At 42.7% G+C, this 11,490-nt stretch overlaps 1 protein-coding gene across 1 annotated transcript in view; it reads right to left on the reverse strand.

Annotated features, from left to right (window-relative positions):
- Positions 1–6,581: 6,581 nt before the first annotated feature.
- The window catches only part of SLMO1 (slowmo homolog 1 (Drosophila)), a 12,522-nt gene continuing 7,613 nt past the window's right edge, over positions 6,582–11,490 (reverse strand). The window contains exon 7 of the mRNA XM_009318581.1: positions 6,582–7,228. Within this exon, the coding sequence (XP_009316856.1) occupies positions 7,115–7,228 (114 nt within the window). The 3' untranslated portion in view covers positions 6,582–7,114. The remainder of the gene's footprint in view (positions 7,229–11,490) is intronic.

The raw sequence follows: 11,490 nt of genomic DNA on the forward strand, positions 1-11,490 counted from the left end.
GCTCTGGTTTATTTCTTCTTCTTTTGTATGTATGTATCTTAAGGCCAATCTGAGAATGTTTATGAATATTGATTCCAGCTATAAAGATCTGTTTTGTTGTTTCCGTCTGGTTTTTACTACTGTGTTTCAGATTTTTTGGGTACCTGAAATTACTATTCACCAAAATTTCCTGGTAGGAAAACAACGGGAGAGGGGCATTAGCTCAGTCTGACGTGATACACAAAGACACAGAACCCCGTTTCCTGACATGTAAGTTCATGAGCGTTGTCCTCATGGCAGCTCGATCGAGGCCAGCGCCGCAGCCCCCTCCTGCTGGGAGAGCCGGTGCCAGCTGCCGTGTACGAGGGGCGGGCACTGAGCGGCACCCACAAGCTCCGGCAGCCCAGAGCAGAGGGAGCCCGTGGCCCTCCCTGCCTTCTCAGCTTGACGCTGAAAAATCCCAGAGCTGCTCCCGTTGCTCAGTTTACCTGGCACAAGCTGTGAGCCTGTCCGTGCCCCAGGTCCCCATCTGCAAAAACAGGGACTACAACGTGGTTACAACTGTTCAAAGAATTTTGAGAGGCGCTGGTAAAGAGGCGAGGGCTCAGTGTCAGAGCCAATAGGATCCTGCACTGCAAGCTTCCATCAGCTTTCGGGACTTGAAAGCAATTAGCACTGAATTCCAGAGAGTTGAAACTTTACACCACCTTGACAAGCAAAGATTTGTGAATGAGTTTTACCATGGTAGTCTGCACTCAATGAATGTCATAGGGCAAAATCGGGAGATGGAGCTAAATAGTTGTCAAACAGACACAGCAAGTTTTATGTGGCGGTGGCTTTGCTTGTCTCTCTGCGCTAAACTGCAGTTCAGTAGCTTTTCAGCTTCTTCTCTGGTCGGGCTGTTTTGCAGTGGCAGGGCCTGGCTGAACCGAGTGTCAGGTACGCAGGTGGCCTGGGCTCTGTGTCCCGAAATAATTATGGAAGCCGCTGCAGTCTGCAAAGGTTGTCAAGACGGTTTTTGTGGAACGCTTCCAGAGGAAGCCATTTGGAATAGTCCTTTCTATAGCTAATAAAAACCTACATTTTTAAGCAGATAGTCTTTCAAGGTGCCAAGCTACTTCATGTACAGCCACAGCTGGAAAAGACCTGTTTGATTATTGACCCATTTAATTAAAAAAACCCTGCAAGTGCAATAACGTGAGCATCCAGTATGAAAAAATAGGTTCTTAGTGCCTCCCACGCAGTTGTAGCGTTTACATTAAGCTACGGGTCCTCCCTGTGTTTCTGTCACCAGAGTCACATCAGTGCTTAACAGCGGGAGCCAGCAACACTTCGGCTTTTGCAAGACAGGCTGTAGGCCAAACAGTGCGGTGTGGGATTGTCAAATTGGATTTCAGGGGCTGCTAAATCTAGAATTAAAAGACACGGGCATGAGTCGATGCAACTTCTGCGGGAGGTTGGCTTCCAAAGTTTGGTGGAAATAAACACGGGTTAAGTTGACGTGTGTGTATATACAGAGAGGCTGCATTCTCATGGCCCAGCTTACAGGACAGGTAGAGCCAAGGCCCAACTTTGGCTTAGACATTTAGGACGGGCACGTTTCTATTGAAGGGGCTGGTGGTTACATTACCTGTGAATTAGAAAGCAAAACGAAGATACAATGAGGAGTGTATTTGAGCTGTATTTCTGTTAAAGCTGGTTCCTCCTCCCCAACCCCCTCCTTTAATAAAGGAAAAAAATAAAATCGCAAACAGGAGCTGCACTTTTTGGAGATTAACAGGCCCAAAGCACAAACCCTTCCCCTTTGAACTTCTGCTTCTGTGCTGTCACTGCGCATGTACCGCCTGTGCGGCTGCAGGTACACCCGGGGCATCAGCTCTAACAGAGAAAGGCAATAGAATTGTCTTCTGCTTGTTTTCATGTTATGTGGTACTGAAATGCAATTCCTTGTTTATGCATTACTAATAAAAAGTTCCTTAAAATGACATTGCATTGCGCTTGCTTTCTTGAGCTAACTGTAAAGACGGTGAGCGTCATTTCTTACACAACGCAGCTAGTAAGGGCATGTTCCACATTTGTTTGGTCAGGTAGAGCCCTGAACCTTAGCTGCTGCAGATTTTAACTAGGTTAGAAACAAAATTACGGAAGAGTAAGAAGGGGAAGTATTGTACCAGCAGGGCCCCAAATTAGGAGCCCTTATGGATGATTTGACTTGCGGGTGCCTTCCAATAAAATGAGAGTCATACCTCAATCACCTCAGCTGTGGAAAAATTAAGAGGACTTGTGCTTCACAGAAATGCCTTTTCATTGAACAAATTTGTAGCGAAAGCATGACCTGCTTCCTGGAGCTGCGATTAAAAGGCTAGCCCATAACCTGCATGATTCTGACCGGTGGCAAGTAGCGTTGGCCCGCCAAGAAGATGATAGTTTATTAGATAAATAAGGTCTTATTTACAAGTGAAGGCTAACCTTTTCAGAGGGCCCTCTCCTGTTTTACTGCAAAATGAAGCGGCTGCCAGACCCAAATGGAGTTACCAGTTCAGGCACAGAGGACCCCCGCAGAGCTTTTGACCAGTAGGCTGGGTGGCTTACAGTGAGCTCCAGGGAATGGGTCCTGCTGCTTACCCAGCACAGACTAACGCAAATAATTTTTCTGCAGCCTTCTCTGAAAACCAACAGCCCATTTTCTATTACAGCAGTTACACCCAGAAGTGTTTTTTTTAAACGGAGTCATTTATTTAAGATAGCACCACAGTGTACATAGACACTTTACAGAGTCCTGCCCTTCACAGCTTACAATCTAGGAAGATGCAAGAATAGGAAAGCTGTTACCCACTGCTCCACCTGAAGATTTAAATGAAAAGTGGCACATCAAGGAATGTCACTGGTCATCTTACTCGGTGCTACTTTATTACATCATCACATACATCAATGCCTGATACATGTTAAGTGCTGCAGTTCAGTGCCTTTACTTGTGTTAAGCAAGTCTTTCAAGAATACTGCAACTTACACTAGGGTTGCCCGCTTTCCCAACAAATATGACCCTTCCCCCATCGCGCCTGCTGACCTGATGGGGGAAAAGAAGTGAGAAGTGTGGGGGAGCAGGGAGGGCTCACACTGACGCAAGGGCAAGTCAGGAAAAAAAGGGAAAAAAAAAAGGATCGTCTACACAAAACCGATTACACACACAACCATTTGATTACACTGTTTTAAGGTAACGCCTTTTGTTGCTAACATGAGCCTGTCCGCACTAGCACAAAAAATAGGCATCAACCAGAAACCAGTTTACCTCAAGTTTGGTATCTTCAACATCTTAAAATCCTTTAGGGCCAAGAGCTAACATGCCCAGTTTGCCAAGCTCCGGGAACCACTGCTGCCATCTTCCCTCACTGTTTCCCCGTGGTCAGGAACCAGCTATCCCCAGCTTCATCCTTCCACAGCAGGCGTGTGCGACGCAGCCGTAGTTACTGGGCAGGGTGAGCAGCCACACTCCTAACCAATCTGGAGACTTGATACACTGGCTCTAAATTCTTAAAACCAAACTACCCCTCCCCATGCCCCCCCCACTCCCTTTCCCTTGAACTGCAACCTAACCGCTGAGAAACACTGAACTGCAAGCCTCAGTGGCTTGAACAACAGCAGCCAACACCCTCCCTCCCCCAACACACAAAACTCTACTTTAATTCTATTTTCAACTCTCAAAGTGCAGAATTCTTATTCAAAATGGCACTTGTGACCCATTAATCAGCATGGTTACAGGTGCTGAGCTTTCTTCTGCTTGGTCCCCAGCGCTTCAAGATCCTTCCAAGTTAATGTGTTGACTTAACGCCATTTCTGCTTTATAAATTTTTTTCCTCCTACGTACCCGGCTGTTTCTGCACCAATCCAAAAAGCTACACCCCCCCCGCTTCCACAGGCAGCCGGCCACTTTCCCTCACGTGTGGCTTTCTGTCTTTGACAGCCACTGCAGTCAATGCACGTGACATAAGACTGACTTCAGAAATATTTTTTTAGCCATTTCCAGTAAATAAAGAAAAGATGGGGGAGTTTCCCTAGGGAAGGGCCAAGATAAGCAATTCCAAAGGCAGGGGGTTTTTTGCCCCAAGGGTCAAGTCAGAACTGGAGTGGGAAATGGAATGCCTCAAAAACTGTGTTAAGCACAGCAGGGCTGAACACCCAGCTACAGATCCCATTGGATCCCACGGAGAAGAGTCACATGGTCTTCACAAGGGAGAAGAAGGGTGGGAGCCCTGTATGCAAACTAGATGGGCAGAAAGCAGAAGAGTGAAAATGTCGAGGAAAGCTTACAGGAAATTAAGAATCACTTCACCTGCTAAACACTGGTGCCTACTTGGTCCCAGCGTGACCACTGCCTGCAAGGTCCTTTGTACGCACTGGCAAAATGAGCAACCATGGGAAGATTGATAGGCCCAGAGGTGCAGGAGTGTCACGTACCCCAAAGACAAGGTAAGAAGCAGCAGCACTGTCCGGCAGCAAAGAGAGGCAGCGGGGTGACGGAACTGGCCTCTGGAAGAAATGAGTCTTTTTCCGACCCAAAGCTTCCCCACTCCCATTTAGCCTAGAGACAAGCAGAAGAGGACTGAGCACAAGCAGGCACGGTGCTGATCCGTAGCAAGCGGAGCAGCAGACAGATCGGAAAACCAAGCATCTAGCCATATAGTTCCCACGTAGCACGAAACGTGCAGAGGAAGCAGCCCAAAACCAGTGGGAAATGAAACAGAAAGGAGATGCTGCGAGACAGGCAGATAAGGATTTGTTTCTGGAAGAAGGAAACAAAGTGCAAAGAAAGTAATCCAGAAAACTGATGCGTAACTGGTACCGACCCTACGGTGTGGCAGAGGAGTTCGGCCCTAGACAGAATATAGGAGCCTGTGGTGACTTTCTGGGCCACCAGCTAGTGCTGGAAGGCGCTGTACACAAGTCAGTCGGCTTTAAGACAACACTACGCAATTATTTCAAATCTGACGCAAGCAGCAGCTTTAGACAATTTTTCTTCCAAACCGAAGAAATACATGAACTTCTCCAAGGACTTTTCTACCCCCCTGACAGTTGTTTTCATCATCTCCAGTAGGCATGTATGGAAATGCTCTAGTACAGGTTTCCACACGCACACACACTTACTCATCTCGTCCTTTCGTTCACAGAGCTCTGCCATAGCTGCACTCCCCTTCCTAGCAGAATTTCACCGGGAGCTAGAACATCATCTTCTGCAGTCTTTAGCCAGGAAGTGGCATCACTCCTCTGAGAAGCACAACTGACCTGCACCAAAGCTATCCGGCGTATCTTCCGGAAAGGGGTTGCTATCAGCCTTTAAGCTCCAAGTTTCTGTTCCAAAATAAGAAAGGCTTTAGGTCCATATAAAAAGAGCAACGTAAATATTAGCTACTCATTTAATTGCTTTCGACTAATACGTATATTTTTTTAAATGAAGTTTATTCATTAGGCTCATGTAATTTAGTGAGACTAGTTACACCCAAATTAATGTTCACTTTCAAACTAACCAGAATACAAACACTGAAATTTTCCTCAAGCTACAGACACTTTAAAATCACCAGATCAAAACAGTGACCAACATTTTACTCTTCTAGTTTTTTAGAAGTTACTCATGCTCTTTAACAGCTTCCTAAACACACGCTTGTCACTTGAACGAGTAAACATCCTTGCAACATTTATTTCACTTTGTGCGCACACCAAAAAATAAGTTAAAATGCCCTAACAGAGGGCTGTCTAAGAAACGTGTACTACACCTGGACCAAACATGAAAATTTTGTGAATATCAGACAAGGCTAGGACTGTTACCAATATCTATTTATGCACGTTTTATAGGAAGCAATTTCTGCAGTTACTGGAGTATTTTTCCAGATAATGAGAAGCATTTAAAATGATCCTGAAACCATTTTGTACCAATGCGGAGAAGCGTTGAAAGAATTCGGTTACACAGGTAGTCAGTAGTTACTAGAAAGCACGCAAAAAGGGCAGTCCATTTGTTTTTCTTGTACTCCATGTTTTCTCCATTCAGGGCATGAAAAGTACATGTTCATGAAACCTTACCATTTGGATTCCAAATGTCCTGCTTATTTCTCATTTCAACTCTTCTGGTTATTGCACCAGTCTCTCCCTCAGTTAAGACATGATGTGAAGAGCAAGGACCAGTGGAACAGCACAGTCTCTTCATTCAAGTAGCCTACAAGTACCCTTCTTAGAGATAAATAAGAGAAGTATTTTCCAGCACCTTCCAGGAATTACTAGTCCTCTCCTCATAGGGAGAGGAGGAACTAGGGCAAGTTAATAAATATGAAAATAAATTACACCCTTCTCCCCACTAAAAAACTGGTTTAGACTATTAACATCAATAGAAACTTTATCTTTGTTTGGATACAAACATCTAAGAGGTAAAGTATCTGCATTGTTCTATCATGTTCAGGCAGCACATTTAAACAACGTAAGAAAAGTTAGTACCACACAAGTTTTAGCTTTTCGGGATGATCCTCTAGATAGATATCTAGATATCTATCTACAGATATCTATATAGATATCTAGATATATATTAGAGAGAGAGAGAGAGAGAGAGAGAGAGAGAATCTATATATCTATCTAGATATCTATCTAGATAGATATCTAATTCTACAGTATCATGTTCTAACTCATGTAGTTCCCTTTAAATGGTCATGAGACACTATCAGATCACAGAACAGACAAAATTCAGTGCTCTAGTACCTATCAGCCCTTCACAGAACAAATGTTCACATGGAAAACCCTTAATATGACACATGCATTCTTTTCAAGTTTGAGTACGAAAAACCGAGATGGTGTAAATATAACATACTCTCTATCTTTGTTATAAAAGGCACATTTAGGCAGTTTTAAATGTGCTAAATGTTTTGTTTCCAGTGTTAAACATAAATTGTTTAAATGAAAAGAGCATCTGCGGGAGGTCAATTTAGTCTTCAGTAGGCAACAGGAGCTGCTGTGGAGGTGACGGATGAGGTTGCTTTTCCGCTGATCCAATATTCTTATAAATATATAAAACCTCTGCAGATCAGCCTTGGAAGGGAGATCTACAAAGCAGTCTGCAGAATAAAATTGTTCTGTCAGTTACTTGGTATTTTTGGTTTTATTTTTCTGTTGACGCTGCTGCCATGGCTGGTTTCATGCCCTCGCGTGTTGACTTCAGCTCCTCCAATTCTGTGTTTAGTTTGCTGATCACCCACTCCAGGGCATCCCGACCCTGCCAGGAAAATACTGGAATTTAGGATCAGGACAGATACACCACCACTGCTCATGTTGCTATAGTTTTTCCTCTGTCAGACATGAGACTTGTTTTAAAATTAATTTCATGCCCTGCATAGTTTGATACCAGATTATATTGATAACTTCTTAGCATGTTCTTATGGAAACTTCACTGCAAAGGCATTTGCTTAACCCATAAGCAAGAAGTAAATGCAATATTGGTGTGAGCTCCCAGTACTGCACTTTTAAGCAAAAATCCTAATTCAGCAGTGAAGTTCCCTTATGTAAGAGTATTGCTGTTTTTACTGTTTGCTTCTCTCACCACCCACAGAATATCAGCAAATCTATGGCAAAGTCTAGATACTGTTCTCAGATTCATTAACCAAGTTGTATGGACAGTTTTTGAGAAGATCCAGGACAAAGAAAGATAGTCTTCCAAGTGCTCTTTGAAGTAGCAACTAATTGATTTGGTATCTAGCAAGAGTTCAGGGATGGACTCGCACTGTCTATATTCATACACAGCAACTTCTCAGCATATAAAACAGACTAATTGAGAGACTACAGTCGCACATTTTATATCAAGGTACGGTCTTTCTCTGTTCAGTTCTCAGAATGGGAGCGCCTCAAAGCCAGGCGTTGACAGCCAATGCTTTAGTAAGAGCTGGGGAATCCAGCAAAATAAGCATGTCAAAAATCTTTTACCTTAAGAAGACCCTGTATCAGCTGCACCCCAATGACCACAAGATGAATACGCAGCCAGCCGCACAATGAAGCCAAGAAAATAGAGAAGCACTTTAACTAAACAAAAGTGCAAGATTTTAGAGCTCCACAATCTCAGAATGACAGCTTTTGCCAAAACAAGCAGACGGGATCAGACCAGGAAAACACCTGGCCTTTTTTCCTTAAAGAGAAGCCAAGAGACATTCACCTCTATTACCCTACTAAGAATAAGAAGTACAAACAGTGGAGAGCGGTAACTCAGAGCCACGTGGCTCTGGCCAAGTGTAGAGGAGTTCTGGAGATAAAGGGTCTGAGCTGAAAAAGTCCTAAGTCTTCAGGAGAGCCAGTGTCAGTGCCCAAGCCCTCTGCAGAGATTGAGGGAAAGGGAGGGAACAGCCCTCCACACACACAGAGAGTTGTTCTGAACTCTGATGTACTATTTTTGTTGCGTGCATTATAGGTGATAAAGTGAACAAAAACCTCTTAAAGTGTCCAGAACCTGCTGTTGTCCTTTATAAACCACTAAGCATGAACAAGAATCTGCATAAACAGCTCTGAAAACCTAAAAAAAAAAAAAGGTCAAAACAAGACCCACACATACTCTTGAACAATTTTTTTGGAGGCTAAAAACATTACTCTGGAATAATACTAAAAGCCCAGTTCCAGGCTGCAAAGTGTAATCTATTAAAAGAAATAAAGTTTTACTATGAATAAGAACATATTTACCTCAAGACCCTCACTAAGTTCAGTGAAGGGCTGACTCTGTTCCTCTTCAGGTTTTTCATATTACAGGGACTCACAGAATAAACACTAATTGCTATGTCTGCACTGGCAGGCAGTCCTTAACCTGAGAAAAATTATCCACATATCACAACAAAGTGTTCAACTCTTGGCCAGAGCTCAGAAAGGGGGATTCAGCCCTATCCAGAATTACCTCAAGCACTAGTATCTTTATGTTGACTTAGTTCAAGACATGCCTTTAAAAAATATCAACAATAATCAAGAAAACATGATTTAAATTGTCCAGTTTAAGTGCAGGTTGCTGAAAAAAGTCCGTAGAAGAATATGATTTAACAACTTCTGTGTTCCTTCCATTTGAGCACCAAATCGACCATGCTTCAGCAGGTGCTAACTTCCACCACCTCTACATCCTGTGCAAGACCTGGGAACACCAGCAAAGCAGGGATAAAAGCACCCAGACAGGAGTAGGCTACTGCATAGCAACAAGTTGTAACTAGCCATGAACTAGCTGAGTAGAGTGCTCCGTAAGGAACAAAGCGGGGGGAGAGAGGGGGAATCATCTTTCAGTAAGCACGCATTGGGGTATTTAAAAGTCAGGTTAAAATGTCCTCTCTTAGGTGACACAGGCACAGAGAACTGAGTAAGACAGCAACAGCTTACATGTTATATTTGTCTAATTGCACAAAGACGACTTGTCAAAAAGTCAAACACCTGTGATGTAGAAAATGCTCAGTAGAAAAATACTGAGATTCTTTTCAGGCCCTGACTATGAAACAACCAGGTCATAGTATTTTAGTTGATATATTTGTTGGTAAGATAAGATAAAATAAAGAAGAAAAAAATCCATGACATTCAACTGGAGCACCAAGATATTTCCTTCAGCTTTTGAGACTACATAGGTCTGCATGTTTCCTTAGACCTACATACACTATATGCTGTACTTTGCAGCTAAGAATAAATTCATTATATTGGCAAGGAAGATTTCAGGAATATTCTGCACAGGAAATTAAGTTACAAAATTTTAACCAGATGCAAAGCCTCCAAGTACTGTAGAACTACCCAGTTACCAAAAAAAAAAATCTGACAGAGGATTGGTCTATAAAGTTTCACACTGTACAACAAATTCTGTAGTAAGTCATTAAGCAAGCACATTCATAACCAGGCATGCATATTATATTAGTCTTTATTGCATATGTTAGCAGTATGACGTGTTTGGCAGACCAAACGCTGCATATGAAGATTTGTTGGTAGAGCTTAAGTGACTGATAAATGCTGAGCCTTTGTAGTTGACATTTTCCAGAAAAACAGCCATAAAAGCTTAGTGGAATGAGAACATAAAAGCAAACACTCATGGCATACACTGATCTCAAAGTAAGCAAAAAACCCCTACATTCTTAACTAGGAGAAGCAGCATAATAGATTTTTTCTTTTTTTAAGGAATCTTATTAGTTGAAGCCCATACAGGAACGACAGAGACAGGCCAAACTGACTAGTGGAAGCACAACAATCTGCGCAGAAGTATCACAGGGGCAAGTACACTCAGTTCTCTCAACCTTGACATCAGATTTTTTCATAGTCACATCGCTTAAGGGACACGTCACTACCAAAATGATTAGAACTACAAGACCAATGAAAAACACAAACAGACTGACATTCTGACAGCTTCAAGCTTTGTACAGATTTCCACAGAAGTTCACAGAAGGGCAACAAGATTCCTCGGGCATAAGAAAAGCAAATACAATTTCACTATGAGAAAGACTGGCCCTGTTAGGCAATCTGTTTCAAGAAATCAATTTTATATCCTAAGACTACAATTCTGTTTCATTTTTATAATGCAAATTCCAGTCATTCACCAATTTATTAATTTCTTCAGGTACTAGTTTTACATACTGAAATCACAGAAACCAGGACCAGATCAAACACTTGGTAGAGAGACCCATTCACGTGCCTAGTTATCTGCAGTCATCATTCCACTTTCAAACCATAAGCAATAACGTGTGGCACAAGACATGGCTGCAGCAAGTTGGCTGTCCAGTGGCATAAGCACGGGTTAATTGATCCAGTCTAGATCTGACCTACTCTCGCTCTCTACAACTGCAGTGTAATGATCATGTTTGCCATTCCTGTATGCAATGTATATAAAACATACATGCGGGTTAATTTATGAAATTCACATGACAACAATCCATGCACATATTTGCTAGAAAGCTGAAATGCTGTACCAAGAAGAAGAATGCTGGCATTACCACTAGTTAGTACAAACTGTAGATGTGGAGAACTGCTAGCTTAGAGCGCTTTCAGAATTTTGAATTATCCACTCAATAGCATCCCACCCCTGGAGTAACACAAAAAAGATTTACAACGTATGGCAAATGAGTTTTCCATCGTCATTTAAAAGAATAATGCGTCATCTGCCACCTCTACCTCAGAGCACAATCTCAATACTTACTTCCTGTTTCTTCAAAACAACAAAACATTTTTCAGCAACTTTCGTGACGTTTAAGAGGGGTGCTAAGAGCACAGACGCACAGCACAGCATGCGGGAAGAGCTACTAGCAGCAGAGTAGGTTACTGCTAGCAAAGAAAGGGCTGGGGACAGCAACTACAAATTCCTGCCAAGTTCAAGATCTCTAAAGAGACTCTTCAGTGAAACACACAGGACAAGAAGGTCTTTTTGATTTGCAAGAAGCTTGTGAGCCAGTGTGTTCCTTGAAAATGGCAGAACAGAAGAACAATCTTTAAAAGAAATCGAGCTCTCACACAGGCAGCACCTGAATAGGTACCAAGGAATATTTACAC

Source organism: Pygoscelis adeliae, unplaced genomic scaffold (assembly GCF_000699105.1).
Source record: "Pygoscelis adeliae isolate BGI_AS28 unplaced genomic scaffold, ASM69910v1 Scaffold42, whole genome shotgun sequence".
NCBI classification, from domain to species: domain Eukaryota; kingdom Metazoa; phylum Chordata; class Aves; order Sphenisciformes; family Spheniscidae; genus Pygoscelis; species Pygoscelis adeliae.